The sequence below is a fragment of the Antedon bifida genome, chromosome 9 (genome assembly GCF_963402885.1).
Source record: "Antedon bifida chromosome 9, ecAntBifi1.1, whole genome shotgun sequence".
Lineage (NCBI taxonomy): Eukaryota > Metazoa > Echinodermata > Crinoidea > Comatulida > Antedonidae > Antedon > Antedon bifida.
In genome coordinates, this window is record NC_136234.1 from 7034736 (window position 1) to 7060728 (window position 25993).

General features: G+C 34.3%; 2 protein-coding genes across 2 annotated transcripts in view; both read left to right on the forward strand.

The window, feature by feature from the left end:
* Window positions 1-6537, forward strand: part of LOC144852443 (arginine-hydroxylase NDUFAF5, mitochondrial-like) — a 45650-nt gene extending 39113 nt beyond the window's left edge. The window contains exons 11-12 of the mRNA XM_078710248.1: window positions 356-438; window positions 5644-6537. Of these exons, the coding sequence (XP_078566374.1) occupies window positions 356-438; window positions 5644-5712 (152 nt within the window). The 3' untranslated portion in view covers window positions 5713-6537. The remainder of the gene's footprint in view (window positions 1-355; window positions 439-5643) is intronic.
* Window positions 6538-18026: 11489 nt separating this feature from the next.
* Window positions 18027-25993, forward strand: part of LOC144851706 (muscarinic acetylcholine receptor M3-like) — a 47346-nt gene continuing 39379 nt past the window's right edge. The window contains exon 1 of the mRNA XM_078709295.1: window positions 18027-18205. The gene's annotated coding sequence lies outside the window, so the exon portion shown is untranslated. The remainder of the gene's footprint in view (window positions 18206-25993) is intronic.

The following is a 25993-nucleotide window of genomic DNA, read 5'->3' on the forward strand; positions in this document are numbered from 1 at the left end:
TACATCCCACACTCACAGTTTTGTTTGTTTACATTATTCATCTTGAAATTCGGAGTTGGTCCTGTAGAGAGCCATAGCAGTCTCAGTGCAACACCGACTGTAGCATGAATGACATGGGCTGAGATGGACTAGTACACCAGGGTAACCCCATACTGTTCCAAAAGATGCACTGGGTTCTTTAAAGTGCACATGAGCCAGATGTGTACATTGGACCTGCAGTCTAGGAGACTTAATCTACCACCAGATCAATTGTTGAGGTGTGCCTCAAACCTGTTTGTGGTGCCCCTGCCTAAACCGCTCAGTCATATCGTTATTATTTTTCAGAGTTTGAAACTAGTGACTTTTCTTTTCTTAGACATGTATGGAAATGAAGATGGTACAGTTCCCGCTACATTTGAACTCTATTTTATGATTGGTTGGAAGCCTGACAAATCACAAGTAAGTATTGACATGGTACAGTATATATATATATATCATACCATCTTACAGTATTCACCGATATGTTTTATCAAAACAAGTTTCATTACCTGTTTAATATTAAATATGGAAAAATCTAAAACTGAAATTCAGTTATTAGCTATAGGGGCTCAGGAGCAATGTAGTTTCCAGCCATGTTGGTGGTTATTATTGTTCTTCTTTAAATAGAGAATGTGTGGGGTCTGTTAAGCAATTCACCCCTATTCATAGCAACAATTAGACATTTATTTATTAATATCATAATAATTTAATTAATAATTCAACACTTAAAGTCATAGGAGAGCCAGCCAAAGGCTGATGAAATGCATACATTATACATACAATAGAAAACATGAAATTGTCATATATAAATAATTGCATTATTCTAGTAAAATCATTATTTAGCATTATTAGCCTAGAGCTATACTCTACCATATATGGTGTATTAGTATACCGGATTCACACGTTTGAATTGAAATTTTAAGCCAGCATGGTAAGTTCTACTTGGCAGGCAGTGGTCAGTAAGATGACCTTTGGTCTTAGTTAAAGACCCCTTCCCTGCAATTTTGGACGTTTTTTGGAAAATAATACATATATATCACTTTAAAAACATTAAACCATGTCATTCCTTGTCTTAAATGTACGTTTTATGGTAAATTATGATAAAAAGTGAGAAACAATGCACTACCTAAGTAGCTCGCGGCGATCGACCTCTCGTGGACGGTCTTAGGCCTAGCCTAGCTAGGCTTAGTTTTGTAGGCCTAGCTGGTAAACATCGGTAACGTACGAACATCGTACGCTAGCTATATACCTAGCCTGACGTTGTATTGTATAGTTGCTGCATTAATTGTCTTTCTATTTTTGCCAGACTCCGTTGATACAAATTGGGGAAAACCCGGTATTTTCGCTAAAAAGTTAGGAGTCTTCCATTTGTTTTGGCCTCACGATCGATCGAAAAGTGGGCGAATTACAGGTGAAAAACAAAAATATCAATCCGCGCGCAATGCATTTTGGGATTTATAGCGGGCCGCTATAATTATTAGAATCGACTTATTTTTCACATTTTTAACCGTTTAAAGACGAAAAAAGTTATCGCAATAGGACCATATAGTATTATTTTTACATTAAATATAGTTTGTGATCTTAAATTAGATCTAAAAAACGTAGGGAAGGGGGCTTTAATGTAACCATGAGGAAATTATAACCAATGTTCGGATTGGACTTTTCTTGGTAAATTTAGCTGGCGACTCGATTAGTTTGACCCAAATAAGTCCAATGCGTTCCGATGGCTTAAGTATGTGTTATTTATTCTTAAGATCTGTCTACACTATCATTTATGTGCCCAAATATGGTAGTGATATGACATCATCATGTCCATATATGGGCACATCACATCACAAAGACAAGGCTTTAGAAATATGAAACCCTTTTTTCCAAACATCCTCAAAAAGCAATCCAATTTTACATCCTTTTTAAAATGAGCCAATTCATATATTTTTCCATTTTCTAATTTGCATTCAACTCAATATGAAATCCCAATTTAGTTATTATTATATTGACGTAAGCTATTTGACATTTAATTATGAAAATGCAAATATTAAAAGATCTTTTTAAAATAACAATGGGGTATTCAATTTCTTATGATAATTGAAATGTGACATTTAAGCTTGGTACAGTTATTACACTAATTAAAACTAATGAAATTGCATAGAAAAGTATATAAAAAACATGTCTGCCATTTTTCTGTTATGTAATCACCCCGCACTAGTTGCCATTCTAAATCAACATATTAATTTGTAAACATACAATCAGTCTTAAGAAAATACATAAAATATTCATAAGAAGAAAAAAAAATATATTAATCTAGGCCAAGTCATTCAATTAATGTTGTATTAATTTGCATCCGGTTCTTGGTTGCTGTTTATCTACCATTACTGTCTGCTTGTCTGTTCAGCTTGTAAAAAGCTTTTCTAAAACTTTTCTCATAATTTGTTTTTGTTTTTTTTTCGTATATTAATTAATTCAACTATTGTCCACAAAATGGGCAAAACATAATTATAAGGCTAGACCAGTTAGATGTCCTAAATGGTTAGACCTATCTAGCATCACATCTGCTTGAGGCTACAGGCTTGACAATAAACTGTAGTAGAATAATTTTGATAGATCAGTTATATTCTGTCTATACTATCAAATCTTATGTGACAAAAAAATGTGATGTGCCCATATATGGACATGATAATGTCATATCACTATCATATTTGGGCATATAACCCTTTTTTTTCACATAAGATTTTATAGTGTAGACAGATCTTTATAGTCATGTCATGAACTCAATTTGACAAGATGTTGTTAAAGTTGAGAGAAGCATGGTATCCTCTCCAAGCTTTCAATGGAATATGTTTGTATTTGTTTGTTGCTAATCCCATGAGTCTGAATCGGCACCAATAAAGTAATTTATACTGACGACATTGTGTTTGAGTACATTTGTAGTTATTAATATTTAATGATATAGAAGTAAATCCTTGATCTTATGTAATTACTATGTATACATGTTATGAATTCTATCAATTATTAAGTCATATAGACAACAGTCCATATTATTATTTTACCCAGATGAATTGTTGCTGCTGTGTATAATGCTATCATCTATACCAGGCCAAGGCCTCGTGTATCTATTCTTCATTTTTTTTATATATTGAGTTTATTGAACTGTGTTGTACATATTAATTAAATTTAATTTAATCTTGTTTCGTACATAGTAGTTTCCGTAACGAAGGGATTATTAGCCATGGTCTTAGACAATGGGGTTACCCCCTACTCTTTCTAAAATTTCATTCAGTTCAACTTCAAAAAAGAAATACAAGGCATTACAGTAACAACCGTTATGGAGAGAGGACCAAGAATTATTTGTTAACATATAGTGCCTCTCTCCGCTTAAAATACATTTTAGAATCAGACAGTAAATATTCATAAATACAATTTAACATTTTTTATTTTTGCTTTTGATAATTCTGAAAAAAAACCACTATAAATTGTGACTGCTCTGGGTTCTTTTAAGTTGACAGTACATGCGCCAAATGTGTGCTTGGTTCAGTTGATCCTTATTGTTGTCCTCTTGTTTTACCATGACTATGGTCAGTGCCTTGAACCTGTGCCGATATTATGCAGTGCCAATGTGTTAACCGCTGGTTTACTTGACTGTACAATAATTAACACAAAACTAAAGACTAAATATCTATTGAGAAATGCTAAGATTTCAGTTAACATTATTTATTCGTTGGCTAGCAAGACTCGTAACAAAGGTAGATGACAACCACAGTTAAAATATAATTACATCTATAAAATAATACTGCTTTTATATTAGTGTTATTAAATAATTTATCAGGCAAGTTAACAAACATAATAAATGTAGTCATACATCATTAAACTAAGCTATCTCATAGGTTTTTTTTAATGAAAATACTGGTTAAAATGAACTTAAATAACATTTATATAATAAGTTAAAAAAGAGAGATATGAACAAATAATAAGTAAAAAAAAGAGAGATATGAACAAATAAGTTTAAACAGGATTATTGTCTTTGAGAGCATGCCATTCCTTTGCTATTGATGATTGATTCATATACTGTACATTACATAATCTGAATATGTGGTACTTTTTTTCACTATCAATGTTTTTATCGAGGCTAGTTTTGCCATTAAGATTTACCCCCATCACGATTTTATCCCCCCCTCTCCCCCCCCCTCAATCAACTTTAACTGGAATAAATTGCCTCCAACTGGGATTTAAACAAAATGTTAAAATAAAATCCTGTCTAATAGTGGTATAGCCATCAAATATTAACAATAGTAATGACAGGCTATCTAGATTGATAAAGGTAAAACATAGGACATTTAGTTATTTATATTAATAGATTAGATTCATCAGGAGTTGGTATCATGCTTAATTGTCCAGAATTGATTTCTAAACACTGTATAAGTTTCATGCTTAATAACATGAACTGCATATTGTATTGTTTTACTATATGTCATATACTTATGAGCTGAATATGGTATTTATTTGACTATGTATCATGCTTAATAACATGAGCTGAATATGGTACTTATTTTTTTCTATGTCTCATGCTTAATAACATGAGCTGAATATGGTACTTATTTTTACTATGTCTTATGCTTAATAACATGAGCTGAATATGGTACTTATTTTTACTATGTCTTATGCTTAATAACATGAGCTGAATATGGTACTTATTTTTACTATTTCTCATGCTTAATAACATGAGCTGAATATGGTACTTATTTTTACTATTTCTCATGCTTAATAACATGAGCTGAATATGGTATGTGTTATTTAATATTCAAATATACATCATTCATCTTATTAAATTCATCCGTTTATCAATATTTTTGTATTAATTGCAAAATGTTGAGTTCTCACGTCTCAATATTTGAGTAGGTCTTTTCAAGAATCATTATTTCGTCCATTTACATATTATGTAATTCTGCAAGTTGTTTGTAACCAAATCGTCAGTGTTCAGTATCAAAGGATCTGTGCAGCAGAATCTGTACTCACAGAAATCTGTGTAATGTGAAAATAGACACCAAGGCATTAGTGAACAAATGTTAAAGTATGTGATGAAATTAAGTCAATTTGTAATAAGCAGCATCTTTTAAGATCGATTTAAATGATGGTTTAGTTGTGAGGATCTGCCAACATCCTGAGCAAATTATAATTTACTTTATTTTAAAAGACAAGATGATTCAAATATAAAATAATAAATATTTCATACGCCACATATTATATTTACAAAGAACTGTAAAAATGTTTGATCAAAATCTTACCTTTAAGGTTTAGCTGCGATTGTCATTTTTGGCACAAATGTCGTTTCATATATTATTTATCCTACATTATATATTTCAGATGAGAATTTGTTTTTCTTCTTTGTTGTTGATCCAATATTAGTATGATATTAAGATCCAAATGAATTTATATCAAGGTTATATATTTCATATAACACTTGAGTTTTCTGGAAAGAATTAAAAAGCTGGCTGTTGGACTAAACATAAAAAAGTACAATAACTATAGACTTAGGGCAAGTCTAATTAAGTTTATACATGTAATGTAATGTAATTATAAATAATGTATTGTTAAAACTACTATTCATATCGCATTAATTTTCTTTTGCAGGCTCAACCATTACAAAGAGGATCCGGAAAGTTGTCTTTGAAAGATATTGGTAAAAAAGAAACAACATGAATGTAAGTGAATGTATAAAACATAAATGAATGTATCATGTACAAGAACATGGGCTGATGAGCTGAGCACATGGATTTGAACCAAGATAACCATAGTTAGGGACGTCAAAATCCAGCTGCACCACTGTTTTAGTTTTCACACTAGTAGTATTATCACTTCCTATTTTCTAACAATCACAAACTAACACATCTCTGCCTAAAATGGAAGATACTAAGCACCACTGGCATTTATTTTAACTGGTACCTAGTAACTGGTAGCTGTTAACTGGTAACTGGTTGCTGTTAACTGTTAACCGGTATTGGTAATTGGTATTGGTAACTGGTAACTGGTATTCGTAACTGGTAATTGTGTACAGTATGATATAACAAGCATCTGGACGCTTAACAGAACTAGTTGTATAAGCAGTTAATTCCGTTTTCATTCACCTGTTTTTAAAAATGAATTTAAACAAATATCAAATTAGGTTAATGCTAGAGTGTTAAATGTAAAAGTAATCTAGAACAAACACAGAATTATTAATAGTTCATGAGGATTCTAACTAATTCGTGAATTTTAACTGGTAGATAATGGAATCTAAAAATAACTAAATTTGAATATTTTTAGAATTGCATTCTAATAGTGTTTGTTTGGTTGTTTTTGTTCCTGTTATAGCATATTTGTTTTTGATAAGTAAATAAATAAGTAGATTAATTTAGAAGAAAGAAATAAAAACAAAGCACTTTGGTTTGGTTTCCCTTTATGCTGTTGTACTCAAAATAGCTCGTCTTTATGATAACAAATAATTATATTGATTCTCCGCAGGACTTGATTTGTCCTGGTTTAGTTTACTGAAAATATAAGATATAAGTACATTAGAATAAAAATATATTAGTATATTTATTTTGCAATTAAGTTCTATCCCATATTAAGGAATAAAAAAAACAATTGTCAGTCTCACACGAACTTTTTAACGTTAAGTTTTATTTTTGCCATTTTAAAATTTCATCTGTTATATAATATCTAGTCACTATAATCACCTTCATAACATAACAGCACTGTATTTTTTTGTAATTTTACTTTGAATTAATATTTCAGAATGTTTTTATTATTTCACTCTTTCAATGACATACTTTTATAGCGTTGGTTGGTTTCTGTAGTGAATCTGGACAAGGTGCTAATTGTGTGTTGTCAAGCCGTCAACCTAATGAAACGCATATTGTTTAAAGTTAATTAAATTGCCTTTAATCTAATAGGTTCATTTAGTTTAATATTCTTAATATATTTTAAGAAGTGTTTACAGGATACTAATGTTCTGTATCGAAAGCCAGTAGAGGAAAAATGTTGCTGCTGTTGCTATGTGCTCAGAGCTTGTTTTTCCTTGATCTGCAACGTGCTTCATTTTGGACGTTAAGCCGTCGGGCCTTCTTTATAGGCACTTGAAAATGTCTTATGTGCTAAGCCTGTTTTGCGTTAGATCTGCATCGTACTTCATTTTGGACGTTAAGCCGTCGGGCCTTCTTCATAGCCACTCGAAAATTGTAAGAATTAGAATTCTGCAGTAAGTAAATGTTCGGGCCTAAAACAATTCGGTCGTGAATATAAGGGTTAACGGTTGTATTATACTCCTCGTCGTGTTACCACCGCCTCTGCGCGTGTTGCCACTGCTTCGCCGCGTGTTGCCACCGCCTTTCATCGTGTTGCCACCGCCTCTGCTCGTGTTGCCACCGCTTCGCCGCGTGTTGCCACCGCCTTTCATCGTGTTGCCACCGCCTCTCCTCTATTGCCACCGCTTCGCCCCGTGTTGCCACCGCTTCGCCTCGTGTTGCCACCGCTTCGCCTCGTGTTGCCACCGCTTCGACTCGTGCTGCCACCGCCTCGACTCGTGCTGCCACCGCCTCTCATCGTGTTGCCACCGCTTCGCCTCGTGTTGCCACCGCTTCGCCTCGTATTGCCACCGCTTCGCCTCGTGTTGCCACCGCTTCGCCTCGTGTTGCCACCGCTTCGCCTCGTGTTGCCACCGCTTCGCCTCGTGTTGCCACCGCTTCGCCTCGTGTTGCCACCGCTTCGCCTCGTGTTTCCACCGCCACTGGACCTTCTCACGTGACTAGCAATGTTTATCGACATTAAAATATAATTTAATGTGTGCTTTGTTTTTTGTCCTTGATAATATCCGACTATTATTTCATAAACATTAATGTTACATTTATTTTCTTTGTGATTTTATATAATGACATTCCCCCCTTTGACTTGGTTATTCTTTATTATAATGTATACACCATTTTCATATTAGATAGATATGTGGCCATTACACTCACAACACACACTTACACGGATCGGTTTGTATGAAAAGCAATTTTACGAGAACTTGGGGTCAAATAAACGCAAATCTAGAAAAGGCCCACTAATGAATAAGAGTATTGATGATGGTATTTGGATTTGGATGTTTGGAAGTTAGATGGAACGTTCTTGTTGTCCTGGTTTTGATGGTCGTGAAAAAACATTTGTCAGGGTGTGTGTGAAAACTGTGAGACCACTGTTTTGTGCCCATGAAAACGATGATTTTGTTTATTTTTTATTGTACTTTTATCATCAATTTTAATCATTTTAATGTGAATATCTTATAATTCAGTTTCGCTATAAATTTAACCAAACTTGAACTTAAATTAAAAATCTGTGATTGTTGGCCTTAAAGGGTATAGAGGGATGCCAAATCCGCATTAAAGATCCCACTTGGACGCATCAACCACGTAGTTACAACGTAAGTCAGTTGACCAATCAAATTCGAGAGTTTAGAATTACTTGCGGCGCGCTTACGTCCTTGCTTTACGTCATGGGAACTAAGGTCTAACGCGCGCTCGCACGTTTCCTGCTTAAATGGTTATTTTTATGCTATTTTGCACGTTTTTTTGTCATTATTTTGACGCAAATCGCAATACGTTAGTAAAACCACCGATACTGTACCGGTCGAGATTCGATAAACGAAAACTTATTACGAAGAGTAAACATTAAATCTCACGCACACATAATTAAACCAAATATTTATGTTGCGGCTCATTTCAATCTTCGTCGTCATATAACAATTTAAACAGGTCGTTATATTCGTCTACAGTTCTTACTATATATCAATACGTTGTATCTACCTAATTTAGTACAATGATGTGTTGAGATTAACATCCCTATACCGACGAAATCGTTATTAAATGTTTTCTTTTTTTAACAGCTTGTGCATTCTGTTTGATGACATATTTTAAATAAATGTTACCGTAGGTTGATAATGAAACAGCCCCGCAGTTTATTGGCTCTAGACGTGATACCGTGCCAAAAACGACTAAAAGATTAGTTTGGCTGTGATATTGTACAGTGAATTTTAGTAATAATAATTTCCAAATATTTTATACACTTGGATAAAATACAAAACTATATTTCCATGTTCTTTATTATTGATTAAAGTTAATTAAACACGTTGTTTCAGACAAAAATTGATAGTATTTTTACAACCATGTTAATCTCGAACCAGCCACAGATGAGTAATATTAGACGAATGGTCGATTGAATAATACATTAAAGGAAATAGCTATTGATAAAATGTAAATTATTAATTTTGACCCCTAATGACCTACAAACAACGACAACATTTTTGTCTATTTTCACTGTTAAATGTTTAATATTCGCAACTTTTTTTAACGCGTGCGTTCAATTTCTGAAACACTGCCAATAGACTGTCAATGACATCCTGTTGTAATCTATCATATTTAATATTCATTTGAAGACAACAATCTTGTTTGTAATTTTTTATTTGTTTTCCATCCAAAATATTGTGTAATATTGATAATTATCTCCCATGTGTTTTTGTTAAATTCAGTGGCGTGTATATTCCATGGTGTACTGTTAATATCATCATTCTGTGCTTTCGTCAATTAGTTTCAGAGGGTGCCTTCTATGTTACAATCATAAAGAGTTTCCCTAAAGGCTGCTGCGCTCTGTCGTGAAAGCGTTTTATTTTCTTCTTCTGTAACCAAGTTTAATTTAATCAAAAATATTTATATAGTTGAAACAATGTCACATACGACTTGTATTAACGAAATTCCATGATATACCGTCGTATGTTTGTATAGATATTCTAAGGATAAAAACAATGTAACATGTAAGACTAACAGTGTATTTAACGAAATTCTACGATACAGCATCCTATGTTCATATAAGAGAGAGAGAATAATAAATATTCTAGCATCTCCCTTTTCGTTGATACTTATTTATACATGTACCTAATAAACAATGTTCATTAATCGCATTGCGTGTTTGCAGTAGATTAGTTTAATTAGTGGTGAATTGCATACAGACAATTGTGCGATAGGTTACTACTATTGGCCAGCTTACGTCAAATCCCACTGGCTTTCATACAACAATAATATTGCATTTTATAACAAATCATGGCTTAATATAATATAATGCGTCGTTTGCTGGTGCAATCCTTAGTTCTATTCTATCCTAAGCTATGTGGATTCTCCCACTGTTCCGAAGTTTGAGTTAGGCTTAAAGATAATATATCTCTTTTACCCCCAATTATAATATTTTATATGTGATTGTTTCTTGTAGTAGTAGTAGTAGTAGTAGTAGTTTTATTTGTACGTGATAAGCAAGACATTTCTCGAGCCACGAAAGTGCTTGTCGAAATATATAAATTGAATTAATTCAAATTTAAATGTACTCTTTATAATGATAATACTTTACTAATAAATTTGAATGAATAAATGAAGCTGGTAGGCATTTTGATATTGAATACCGTACTGTATATAATTTATTTACTTTTATTGCTCTATTTAATTTTATTTTACCTCCGTTAAGTGGCAACATAATAGACTCATAATTTATTTTTGTTTGATTTCCGTCCGAAATTCATGTAAATGTAATCCTTTCGAATTTTGTGTTTGATGTGATAGCCATCTTAAGCTCTGTCTACACTATTTATAAACTAGTTTGACAAAAAAATGTGTGCTGTGCTCAAATATAGTAGTGATATGCCAAAATATAGTAGTGATATGCCAAAATATAGTAGTGATGACATCACCATTATTTATGGGCACATCACATTTTGTTGTCACATAAAGTTTGATAGTGTAGACAGAGCTTTAGATGTGTTTTTTCTGCGGTTAGGTACTTCTCTTTAAAACAAAATTTGATTATATTTTATTTCTAATTTGAGTCCAGATAATCACTCTAAAATAATCCGTTGGTCCTAAAGTACAATCGAACCCCTATTAAGGCAAAATATAGACGCAACTGTTAAAACTTGTTCTATTTCCTCACAGAAAAGTGTCCTCTGAATAGCGGTGTCCCATAGGAGGAATCCTATAAAGCAATTTTATTTAATTTGGTCCCAGAAATATAGTTTTCACCTACGAGGGATATCTAGTTGAATGTCAGTGTTATTTGTATTGCAATACTTTAATTAAGAAGTGACACGTGTTCACACGCGTATCAACATGGCATTCTCGTTCCACCAAGATCGACACAATGAATAATAAATTAATGAAAATTAAACTAAATTGGAAACAAAAATGTAATAGTATTCTACCTTATTATATTCACTCACGCGTAATGTAGTTTTAAATATTAAGCCATCAGTTTTTTTTGTTTATCACGTGTTTATAGGCCAAAATTTGATGTAAAAATTGCCTTTGGGAGGTTTTTACTTTACCAATTAGCATTTCATATTTTAAAAAGTGGAATTAAAAATAACCACATTAATTATTTCTTGCAAATAATTCATTGCCTATGCAATGCAAGATAAGACAAATAGCGTCGAAAAGTTGATATATTACTGGCGTATGTTGATACCACTATGGAGGAAAATTGTTCTCCATGGTGATGATACGGGCTATTGGCACGCGTGTCATGCGACAACTTAGCGAGTGGAAAAGTAATTCTACGCACCCTCAGAAGCAATGCTTCTGTGTAGAATGACTGTTAGACGCAACAGCTACCAGGGAAGAGTGAAATTCCCTGATAGCTACGTATAAGCGTCGGGTCGCCGTATAAATCGGTTTTAAGGTAATAAAGTACAATTTTATTCCAATTGAAAACCATACAACATCAGATCGTTGAATCCATAACACATATCAATGACGATTAATGAAAACGATAAAGTGATGACGTCATAGCTGCTGCGTGCACGATGCCTTTTCTTGTACACGTTGGAGATATAATTCTCAGTGGGTTTCGTTCATTTTAAGTGACTTATGATTAACTGATGAAATGTTAGTACGATACTGGGTGCTTAGTTTAAATCTACGTAGTGCATTTTTATCCATTAGTTGTAGGCTCACCGACGGCTAAATTAAAACGATCAGCGGCAGAATGACGACAGTGAGCTAGGCGGTAGTAAGTCACTGTGGTGATGTGAAGTGACGGACATCTAGGGGCCTAAATTCATGTTTTATCTGTTAAATACCCGGAATGCAATTATTACTAATCCTATTTTAAGATCAATGGACTATACAGTATTACATAAGTGATGGACGATTTTCATCACAAGCTAACATTGACTAATGCATAGTCGCCGCTTGCTTTAAAATAGTATCATATATTAACATTTGTTTTATTTAACTATGATTATTTATACATGTTTCTAGAATGCTAACATTCTAATCGACGTACAGTTTAAGAAATAATTTCTTATTATGATTCTTTTTTATTCTTCAATCTTAAATCAATCATTTTGTGTTTTTTGAGAAAATGATATTAACTAAAGTAATAACTCAAAAGTCAAATAATTACTTTTACAGTTTTCTATATTATTGTTTTTATTTCCCGAGTACTCTAAAGAAATGCCAGTAAACCGACAGTTGCTGAACCTTACAATCCTCACGTAATTGAAATACTTATATGAACCTTTAATCATACTAGCTCTGAAATCCCCTGGTCAATATGGTCAATTGAACGGTCAGTGATGGTCATAACGCATCATCGCATTAATTCTAATGATAATTTTAAAGTAATCGCAACCGATACATTTTACATCGATACACTTATTGGATGAAACAGAACTCCAAACTATTTATTTCGTTTGCAAATTAACACGAAGTGTGAAACACTGTATAGTCTGTATTTTCGCGGCTAAATTGTATATACAATAAGGAACGGTCAAATTTCGTTGTTTTTAATTTACAGTGTTGCCCTGTTTTTTGCGCCATGCATAATCGAAAGTTTTAAACGACACTTCACAACTTTAAATGAACGGTTGATGGCGCTCTCAAAACTATATTACAGTGTACAATATAACACGTCTTTAGAACTAAGAATGTATTGCCACGCTGTAGTAGTTGCCCTTTTTCACGACAGCACAATCTGTTATTTTAAGTGTAACTATTGAAAAACGATTGGTTAATTTGAATGCGCGTCAAAAAACTATTGCGAAACGTAGACGAAATAGATGAATGAATGAACGTAAAAGTAAGCGTAACATCTAAGTCCTTTGAAACGAAAATTTTGTCCGTTTTAACGCAACATTTATTTTAACGCTCACAAGGACGTGACCGCACCGTAAATTGACCAATCACGACGAGTGGATCTGTCGCTTCTGATTGATCCATCCATGCGTCCATTTTGTCTGTTTTAACGTTACCGTACATTCTGTCGATTTCACTAAGTGCCCTCTTAAAAATAGCGTGCGCGACGCATGGTGGGAAGTATTTGGGAGCAAACGTCACGACGCGCACGTACGTGATTTATTGTTTGTACGTACGCGTCGTGACACGTTTGCTCCCAAACTCTTCCCATCATGCATTGTGCAATGACGTTCCTCGCGAAATCAAGCTATTTGCGATCAACCTTATTATACAAATGTATCTCTGTTCTGATTTCTGACAGAGATGTCTTAAGTTGCATGATTGATGTTTGAAATGAATGTGAACAGGGTGTTACAATGGCTTTAGGAAGAATAACTAATGTTTTATACTGACGACGAAAAATGTTTGATGTGAACAACGTGCATTGACAGTGACAAATACTCAGAAGAGTTCTGTTATGAATGATGTTTGTTATTAATGTGAACAGAGTCATAGAATAGCTTCACGACGAATGACTAACGTTTGATATTAATACCAATGTGAACAGACCTTACCGCAGTGTTGGCGTTTGATAATAATACCAATGTGAAAAGACCTTAACGCAGTGTTGGCGCGAGCAATTAATGGTTGTTAGTAAATATACTTTTATATCGTGTTCGATTCGATGACATAGATAAATTACTTATTTAAATCCTGATGTAATATAACAATAGTATCTAGGTTATATATAATATATATAATATTGATTTATGGAAATTAGTTGAGTAAAAATGTTTACAATAGAATTATAGAATAATGATAGAATAATGATAGTAATAAAATAATAATATGGTAATGAAAACCAAACAAAATTAAATATATGGTCGCATTATAGGAACAAAATAAAAACACGTATCTACACATCGTCAACATATCATGGTACTATATTATATAAAAACAACGGGTAATAATTAAAGGACCCAATAAAATACGGAGCTACATCATTAAAGCATAGTCAATAGACTGAATAAAGCTATGTACGCTGGACGCACAATGCAACGATGACGTAAGCGCACTACTGCAAATGGAATATCCGAACTTGTGATTGGTTGTTAACTCGTTGCGCGCGTATTGTGTCGTAGTGAGAACTAACCAAATTTCAGTACTATAATACAATGAATTATAAATAACAGCACATCGAAGCATCGCTGATATAAATAAAGACGGAATAACAATTAATGAAAACTAAACCTTGAGAATTAGCCACACAAGTTTTTTTAGTACTATCTTCCAGTCTACAAATTAAATATATTATTCATAAAACCAAACAAACATCTGACGTGCTCTGCAGTAAAAACATCATTTATTATAATACAATAAATCTATCGTAGAGACTTGATCAATTATATTATATTATAACATAAGTAGTACAGCCACTGTGCGTCGTATTCCAATTTTATCTTCAATCTATATTGAGTACTAAAATAACATTGTTTGTAGACTAGAGGATAATGACAAATACGAGTAATTACTACTATAACAAGCAACAAAAGGACAATCGTTGTATAATCATCATGTTGGTTGGTTGTTGTCCTTAGGCGATGTAATTTATAAGCCAAACTCTGTATGTAGACATAATTGGTTAGTCTTTCAAGTCTGGTATCCATAAAGCGTACGACTACTTCAAGTACAGGACTTCAACATTTCTCTCATTCAATATTCGATGCGGTTCCAGTAATATTAATTGTGAGCGACCCCATCATTTACATAATATCAGGAGTTAGTTCTACCCTACAACCAATATATTTATTTTCAATTTTTTATTTTGTTATCTGCATACATTAAAACCTTATTAGATTACATATACAAACTAGATCTCGTAATAATATATAATGTATATTCCTATGTGTGGCTTTCCAGTTGTTTAACGTATTAAATTCAAAGGTACTTGATATAGTAGCATCGGAATCGCTTCAAATCGACCGAATCATGCTGGCTTTAACTCACTACGGAAAATTCTTGATATCATCCACGGCTCAAATTTCATCGTCTGGGCTAAAGGGATGTGAAATGTTATTAAAATTTACCGGTTCAGTAAGATACGTAGACTAAATAAACTACAGAATGTGGAACTTAATTATTTAGGATGAAATTAGGATACTCCATGGAACAAACAAACAGCAAGGATATTGTAGGATGCATGAAGGAGGACAAAATGTATTAACGATGATCACTCAATTCAAATAATTAATAATTATAGGTATCCTAGTTATCATTGTTCTATGTCACAATCGTGTCGTTAAAATCATCATTGTATCAGATACAGTAGTACAACTCAAGTAAAAAAAACCGGTTATGTGCGCGCGTACGTGAAAGGTAAATTTATAAATCTGACCAATCACAAGAACAGATGGTACAAATCGCCGCTTGTGATTTCGATATATGTTTTTTTGGACGCAACGATTTGACCAACCAAGCTGTATGTGTCCAAGTAAAGTGGGAACCAAGCTATGTGTTCAGGCGAAGTGGGAACCAAGCTTTACGTGTCCAAGTGCAGTGGGAACCAAGCTTTACGTGTCCAAGTGCAGTGGGAACCAAGCTTTATGTGTCCAGGCGCAGTGGGAACCAAGCTGTATGTGTCCAAGTGCAGTGGGAACCAAGCTTTATGTGTCCAGGCGCAGTGGGAACCAAGCTGTATGTGTCCAAGTAAAGTGGGAACCAAGCTTTACGTGTCCAAGTGCAGTGGGAACCAAGCTTTATGTGTCCAGGCGCAGTGGGAACCAAGCTTTATGTGTCCAGGCGCAGTGGGAACCAAGCTGTATGTGTCCAAGTAAAGTGGGAACCAAGCTATGTGTTCAGGCGAAGTGGGAACCAAGCTTTACGTGTCCAAGTGCAGTGGGAACCAAGCTAATTATGTGTCCAAGTGCAGTGGGAACCAAGCTTTATGTGTCCAGGCGCAGTGTGAACCAAGCTTTATGTGTCCAGGCTCAGTGGGAACCAAGCTTTATGTGTCTAGTCCCAGTGAGAACCAAACAACCGGATATTCAGACAGAAACATTATGCGAATCGTGAGCGTAGGAATAATTCACTACTGTATTTACATTATTAATAAATAACAGTTTGCACATCCTCCTAGTCACTTGTCCGGCGACCATTGTCCGGCGACCATTGTCCGGTTCCGTTGAAATGCTAAGACGGATCAATAAAATTTATGGATTAAGAATTAGGTCAGCCGGTAACCGACCACATACACGCTTTGATTTAGCAGTTTAAAATTAAATTGGTTATACGCTTAATCTTTGAAGTTTAATTCTATTTTTAATCTGTGTGTGTTTATATCATATTGATATGAATAACTTTCGTTTAGAGGGGCCTATCAAAGAGACTCGTCTACGAGAGAATTAACATGAATTATAATCACTTTCGGTTTATTATTGATTTTAGAATGTAATAAAGACCGAATAAAGAATAAGCTATATCATTGAGGATCAACATTAAAGCATGTAAAATTAAAATATTGTGATTGTCAAAAACACAATAAATCACAATATTGTTCAGAAACGGTGTCAGAAATCATTCCCCCCCCCCCCCCCCATAATGCTTTGTATATTATTATTAATATCACTAATACTGCATCGTTGTTATACAAAAAAAATGTTCGTTTTGTAAATCCATAAGTACATACATACCCCTTCCCCCAAACACTCCCCCTCCCCTCCCATACACACTCTTCACATCCCTTTGCGAAATGCCTACATTCACCTTGTTATAGGAATATCTCTGTGCCCAAGTTTCTGCGGTAACTCGTTTTACCGCCTTCTCCACGTTTTGCACGGTTATCAAACACTGTGCCTTACTGTAGTCATCGTAACGAAGAAAAATAATCATTCTCCTCCAACTACTCAGCCAGGATCGTGTCACTTGCAATACGTCACATACCCAATTCCTCTACGTGCTTCAGTTTCCGTACGAGTGAATCAAATGAATATCACTACCTGACACCCCTATCGAATAAATGCACTATGCCAGAAAATGAGTATAAATGTCGCGTGCGATGTATATAAAAACAGTTTACGCGTAGCATATGATAAGTTGTGGTCGGGCCAATAACGGTGCATCGTCTCGGATCTATAGCCACTTGTAGCGTATTACAATGTTTGGTGATGGACAGTTACCTACAGAAAATATAGTAAGTGTAACAATATTTATTTCTAATACGTTAAGGCATTGTATTCGGTATATTAATGAAAACAATTTTAGTATTCATTCGTTATGAAATTAAAACATGCGTACCGTGATTATTATGTACGTAAACATATTCATAACGCAATGATTTTTTTCGCAAAATTTGGTGACGCAGCACGTCTGTCTAACGCGCATTGGTCTGGTTAAGCGCGCGTGTACAGTTTCATAATTCATTGTGTTTTCTGAGGTTGTTGGTCGAAAGTAACCGAAATCAAGCTTCGATTCCCAATAGTACTAATGTGAAGTGAGATGAAAGCTATAAATCCTACGTGGTGACTTAAGTCTTAATCATATAAATAACACGGGACCGATTTAATGCTATAAAATACTAAAAATAATTAAATGCAATATACAACATTGTCAGAAAGTGATTACTCGAAACGTTTGCAAAAGTGAGCATTCGCGGTTCACTTGCTGCTAAGTACATCGAAGTATACAATTGAGATATTTTGGTGATTATTATTAGTGTGAAACGTATAATAAAATTCAGCTTAGCATTGCTTAATTTAACACTGTTAATGGGAATATGTTTGCTCACAATGATTAAGCCCTCTACCCGTAGTGTGGTACTTAATCGTTAGACTGAAGAGCACTCATATTATTACTCGAAATCACTGCTAACGTCACTCACACAGACTACTGTTAGAAATAATTGTAATACGGTTTAGTGACGGAATTATATAGTCTACAACATTGTGTTGTATACGATATCCACCATACAGGTAATCATCTTATACATCTGTATGTTTTGTTTGTATGTTTTTAATGTAGTTTAATGTGCGATTCACACATTACGTTCTGCACAGTAATGTAAGATAATGATGATGTGTTTAAACTAAATTAATGTAAACGAATGGAATACTGCCTGCACGCTATTTTCTGATGCTAAAATATAAATATAACATGAATGTATAGGTAAATGATTGAAAAGAATGTTGTAGAATGAGTTAAACGTAAAATACGGAGCGTTTATGTGAAGTGTTTCGATATACAAATGCATTTGTGAGCAGGGTTAATGCGAGTACTTTTGCATCACAGCGTAATATCCTTAAGTGTCAAATGGCCGAGTGGGTAAGATAGGGGTGTCGTTTACCGTACCTAAATAGCCAACAATATTGGCAAGGGTTCGATGCTCACTCGCTCCTATGTAGTTCTGATAGTGGTGGAACAGGTCTTCTCGGATGAAAATCCGTATAGGTCCAGTGTACACAATAGTTTGCCCGTGTGCACTTTAAAGAACTCAGTTCATCATTTAGACGAGTATGGGACCCCGGTGGACTAATTCACAAAAATGAAAATGAAAACAAAAACTAGAAAATTTATTAACAAATATTCGTATTCTATTAAGCTAAAAACAATTAGCAAATCATTAGTATATATTTTGCATTTCCGGCCCATCGAATTTCCTCTTCTCCGTTGGAATCCGAATTCTTTTACTCTCCTGGTTGATGGTTGTTTTTTTCCCTGGTTACTACTACAGTATCTTTCTGGGTCTTGAGTCGGTATTTTTATTAATATTTTTTTTTACAAACTGTTCCTTTTTTTTTTTTTATTGTACATTCAGGAATTAAGAAGTAGAACAAAAATGACATGATTATTCTGCTTTGCCTGTTTTCAGCCGGTTATAATTATTACTTACAAATTGCTTTCTTGTGTTATTCTCATTGATACATGAACATATAATGCTTGTATATATTTGTTTACTGTACGAAATGTATTAAAACAAGCGGTGAAATAAAAGAAATATAAAAACGTACGCGTGCGGCGGACATAGGCCTAGTTTTTTCTGATTAGTTACCAGATAGAGTTACACAATGAAAACAGACATAAAAGACTGCGTCGACAACCACGGAGGAATTAGTCTTAATTCCTCCATAATTTATTCAAACTTATACGCCAGTGTTATATATATACAAATTTCATTAAACGTGTGCAAAATATGCAAATTTGAGACCCTGCAAAATGAATGGCTATTTCAAACTGATACACATTTTACTTCACGTGTACTGATATGCAAATTTGTATCCACGTGTATTGGTATGCAAATTTGACTTCACGTGCAGGGCCGTAGCCAGGATCTGTCAGGGGGGGTTCGGACAATAAGTATTTGGGTCACTGCGCCGCGGGTGGGGTCTGAGGCGAATTTAGTGACACCCCTTGATGGCCGGAAATGGTACTCTCGTACATAACATTCATGATAAATGGCACCTCTAATTGGCCGGAAAAACACTCTCATGCAGCATGCTACGATTGAACAAAACGATCGTACTTTTTTCCTCCTCCTCACGATAACATTTGTTGCCGCCGTATGTTAGATGCGCGTGCTCTGTGTGCGGAACCACCGCCGATTGTTTGATCATTCACTCGGTATTTTGTTTTGCGTTCAAGTTACAAGCCCCCCCAAAAAAGCACAATTTGGGTGAGAAGGCAAATTCAATGCTTATTATAGCCAGGGGCGGACCCAGGGGTGTTTCCCTTGTGGCCCGGGCAACAGCCTTAATTTCATACTAAATGTTGTTTCTGCCACTAAATTAAAATTGAGTTCCATTTCATCGTATACAATATCCATCCGGACCCGGAACTTGATAGGCTTAGTCATAAAGTAGTTACAGAGTTGCAGGACATTTTATTATTGTTGAATGTTTTGATATTAGCCTAATTGTTAAAACGTTAATTGTAAAAATTTTAAATGGAACGCTACAAAAATAATCCTCTGCTTCATCGGAGCATGAATACCTAATAACCAGACAAGAACGTATCTTTGTTACGTTTTACTATCAATCCATTTTCATGTCACGCAATCCATTTTTCAACAATATAGTAGTATAACAATAACATTTTGATTGAATAGTGAGGGATTAGTTACAGTTTGACTTTGAATAAACCATTGGCAATTTACTGAAAATCCAAAATTATTCAATTAAAGAAACGCTCAACACATGAGAAATAGATGTCGGTCGATAAACTTCTGACGACGACTAAAACAACGACAATCAGCTAAATGTTAGTGATTTTATTTCATCTCTGGCTTGTTACATTTTTCATGACACATTACCGGACTTTCCCCTCCTCTCGCAATGAACGACAGTACAGATCTTCCCTATCTAGGCTCGTCTATGTAGCATACTACGTTATTCACAAATTACCCACGCATAGCAGTGTTACTAGAGCCATCACAGATTACCTCTAATGGATCAATCATTCATACATGAATTCAAAAATTCATCGACAAACGAAATATAGCCTATATTCATTCCTTTTAAATATTAGGCATATTGCCAAGGCTAATAATCGATTTGTCCATAATTATTGCGTTTTGCCAGGGGTTTTCCATAATCTAAGGCCAATTTTTAGGCCAAATCATAATTGTGCGTATTCTGTATTTCCGATGCGTGTAGTACCATATTTATCTTCATTTCCGTACGTTCGTAAATATTAGGCCGAATTTCCGTAGTAATTTATAGACGTTCCGAAATTTGAACCGTGTTATACCGGTAGCAGAGCAAAGTTTGTTTCTTTCTGCAAATGTCCTATCATTCTTTTCTATGTTTTATTTGGAGTGTGGTTTAAAACAACACTTTTGTAAAGTTTATAGTGGATAAATAAAAATGAATTTTTGGAAATGGTGGTTTTAACATCTGACTTTATTTAGCATTTTTAAATGAATTAACATTTTTGCTCAATATATTTATAGCAACAGCTTCATATTTTTTGTATAACTTTTTAAAATTATTAATTGATAATTAATTACATTAATTGAGTACAGTTATTAGAATGTATTACCGTACCAAAAGTACCTTCATCGGGAACCTCCCCGTGACGTTTGCATTGAACGAAAAAAAAAGTATCATGAATTTTACGTGCGAGAGTACCATTTGCGGCCATCTAGGGGTGTCATTTAACAATTTTCTTGCTCAAATACTCAGTGTCTACAGCCCTGGAGTCTTTGGGCAACCCTCTTAAAATAGTCCTGCTACCGCCTCTGATAGCTCTATCTATATTTATTTACAGCAATTTGTTGAGGAAACTAAATATATCAATGTAAATAGGTGGCATTGATACAGTTGAGTAGGCCTACGTATCGGCTGGTGGTCTAGAAAAAAATAATCGAATGCTATAGGTGTAAACTACAGTACATGATACCATAGATATTATAGTGTAATATATTTAATTTAATATAATCCACTATACTTCATAGCCACACATACATATTGTAGGTAACCGCAGCGTTCCATTTTTTGATGTACGTCGGAAGGCTATATATGCATACTGACTGCCAGTGATCGAAACAATAGGTACGCGGTTGTCTAGCGGTGTCCTTTGTACGATTCGTTCGTGCCCAAGCTCACGTCAATATCATGTTACATCCTGGAACCAAAAATTATATATTTTATAGTATTATTTTTCGGCAACCAATTCTTTTGTTTAACAATAAGGTATGAGTTATTCACGAACGAGTTAACGAATTTTTCAATTTACAAATAACTTTTTGTATTGTGGGGCACGTATTTGGAGGAATTTCAGAGATGAGGGTGGTGAGGTATTGGGGATGTCGGGGATGGGGGTTCGCAGTCGGCTACGGGGGGTTCGCTGTAAAGGGGGGGTTCGCCCGAACCATAAAAACCCCCCCTGACTACGGGCCTGACGTGTACCCTGCCCACCGATGAGTTTCGGGATCCCTTTGACCCGGAGGGAGAGTACCCGTCAGGGTCCCTACCAAGTGTTACAGGTCCCAGGTTTTTAGTTGTTTTTAAAATTAATTAGTGTTCCATGACCTTCTCATCAAAATTAACGTCTCTCATAAAATTAAGAAAAGTTGTGCTATGTCAACATAATGTCAATGACGGCGAAATGTCCCCAATAATGGGGATAGCTATGAAAACAAGTAACAAGTAACAAGTACTGATATGCAAATTTGACTTCGCGTGTGCTGATATGCAAATTTGACTTCACGTGTAGGCCTACTGATATGCAAATTTGACTTCACGTGTAGGCCTACTGATATGCAAATTTTACTTCACGTGTATTAGTATGCAAATTTTACTTCACGTTTTGCTTTACACACCAATTCTGATTGATTGTTGAGAACAATAGATTTAATTACAATTTGTAGATGAATTTCAATTTTGATTTATCGTAACGTACGTGTTCTAAATTAATAGACTTTTTTCTCACATATTATTTCTAAATAAAATGTGGTTTAGCCACAATATTGGCATTTCGCAGGTAATCCTGATTGCTAATGCTGACGACTAGTACAACGCAATTGATACACGGCAATCAATTTTCACTGATTTTTGTTAGAGAACAGTTTAAGGGGAAGAAGCGAGCATAATGAAGTCCGTACAATGTATAGGCCTACATACAATGTGTGTAAATACAATATAGAGTGTTCACATGACGTTCTAATGTTTCGGGTCTCTGTAAGACGCATGTTATTTTCATAGAATAATCGACCATTAATATTAAACCAGAAGGAAATTATTTTTAGTTAATGTGTAATTGTTACTTTGCGTGTAGTGTATCCATTAGGTATGCCTATAATATTTACAAATGATGGTAACAAGCTGACAGTGTACTGTAATTCCGTTATATCCCCAGTGTACTGTAATTTCGTTATAGCCTATCTCCAGTGTAATGTCAATTCGTTATATCCACAGTGTACTGTCATTTCGTTATATCACCAGTGTACTGTAATTCCGTTATATCCCCAGTGTACTGTTAGTTCGTTATATCCCCAGTGTACTGTAATTTCGTTATATCTCCAGTGTACTGTAATTTCGTTATATCCCCAGTGTACTATCAATTCGTTATATCCCCATTGTACTGTTATTTCGTTATATCCCTAGTGTACTGTCATTTCGTTATATCTCCAGTGTAGGCTACTGCCAATTCGTTATATCCAGTCAATCTCCAGTGTACTGTCAATTCGTTATATCCACAGTGTACTGTCATTTCGTTATATCCCCAGTGTACTGTAATTCCGTTATATCTCCAGTGTACTGTAATTCCGTTATATCTCCAGTGTACTGTTATTTCGTTATATCCCCAGTGTACTGTAATTTCGTTATATCTCCAGTGCACTGTAATTTCGTTATATCTCCAGTGTACTGTAATTTCGTTATATCCCCAGTGTACTATCAATTCGTTATATCCCCATTGTACTGTTATTTCGTTATATCCCCAGTGTACTGTCGTTTCGTCATATCCCCAGTGTACTGTCATTTCGTTATATCCCCAGTGTACTGTCAATTCGCTATATCCCCAGTGTACTGTCATTTCGTTATATCCCCAGTGTACTGCCATTTCGTTCCCGTGTTGGTCGATTTTGTTACATCCCCAGTATACTTTGGCGTATATAGAGAGCTATAAAATGTATTTCAATGTTAATTTTATTTAATGACGTAAACATTCTCAGGTCATCTTTTAGTTACATAAATTCACAGGGTAGCCATAATACGACCATTGCACCTATGACGTGTAAATATACCTATCATGATGTACATATTATTATTCCCAGGGTATCGATCTAAAGACGAATATTCCTTTTTTCTTTGGTTGAAATTGTAAATTCCCATGATGCCCTTTTAAGACGTACATACTCCCAGGGTATTGAATTAATGACATATCAGTAAAGTATCTATCTAATGAAATATAGATTCCCATGTGTACAATTAATCTAGTCGCTTATAATTCGAGACATTTATCATTTTGATGTAGGCTTAAGCTGGTCGGTCTGCAATGAACATACATACTAATATAGGCTGCTGCCGTGAATGTTACTTGTTAATGAAGTGCCAAATCTGTATAAGACAATTCGGTTACTAGTAATTTGACCAATTTGGCGTTTCATACCTTACTTTAGTATAATAAACTGATTTGTAGTCAAATCAGACATCCTTAACCTTGAGTAGATATAGTTTTGTTTTTGCCTTTTAAAATTAAGATGTATGACACGTCTGTTTAAGTAATGTTGTAGTGTAATTGATATTTGAGAAGCCCATAGCAACCATTAGACACGATTTAATCAACATTAAGTAGAGAGGGAAGTAGTAACCGACGCGTTTTATGTTACTAAGCAAATCAAACAAAATGCATTCGCCTTTTAATTCAAAATATACTTAAAAGAATACATATTTAGACTCATCTTGCTAATAGCAATGGTTATAAACTATTGCAATTGTTTTCGTTTATCCTATTTATAACAAAGATTGTGAATGAAGGAAACGCGTTACCAACACAAACCAATGACGCTTTAAAATCTTAATTTCATTGGACTTTAACACGTAATTACTCAACTCACGAGATTATCAAAATTACATGATAAGTTGTGAATATTTTATTGACAGATAAGATATACATCAATCATACAACATGAAATGAGTGTATCAATGTTAAATGATCTATATGGGTTGACGCGAACAAACATGTGATAGGCCTACTAACGCGACGTTCCAATTCCGACTTCTTCCGAATAGTTTCTACATTTTACAGTTCCAATTTTAAGTTCTAATTAAAAGAAATTCCGAAAAAAGTGTCTACAGTTCAGTAAATTCAATTCCAACTTCTATTTAAAAAAAAAACTTTCCAAATAATTTCTCAAGAAAAACAGTTACAATTTTAACTTCTATTTCAAAGAAATTCCAAAAAGTTTCTACAGTTCAGGAAAAACAGTTCAACTTATCTTATTTAAAAGAAACTTACCAAGTTGTTACAGTTTAAAACAAAAACCAGTTCCAATTCCAAACTTCTGTTTAAAAGAAACTTTCCAAGTTACAGTTCAAGAAAAACAGTTCCAATTCCAACTTCTATTTGAAAGAAATTCCAAATTCCAAAAACTTTCCACAGTTCCAATTCAAACTTTGCAAGTAGTTGCTACAGTTCAATGAATACATTTAAACAGTTCCAATTCCAAACTTTGCAAGTAGTTGCTACAGTTCAATGAATACATTTCAACAGTTTCAATTCAAACTTTGCAAGTAGTTACTACAGTTCAATGAATACATTTAAACAGTTCCAATTCAAACTTTGCAAGTAGTTGCTACAGTTCAAAGAATACATTTAAACAGTTCCAATTCAAACTTTGCAAGTAGTTGCTACAGTTCAATGAATACATTTAAACAGTTCCAATTCAAACTTTGCAAGTAGTTGCTACAGTTCAATGAATACATGTAAACAGTTCCAATTCAAACTTTGCAAGTAGTTGCTACAGTTCAAAGAATACATTTAAACAGTTCCAATTCCAAACCTCTGTTTGAAAGAAACTTTTCAAGCAGAGTTTATACGGTTCAATGAATACATTAAAACACTTCCAATTCCATCTTCTATTTATAAAGACTTTCCAATAGTTTGTTGTTAAGTTCTGTGACAGCAAAGAAGTGAGCGTGAAAAATGTTTTAAGAATGCGTTTCACTTGGATGTGTTGAAGACATTTGGAATGTTTTTCGCTCCACTTAGTTGGCATTTTCATCTAACAAATGGACTTAATTCTGTCAGTCTTGTGTTTAAAG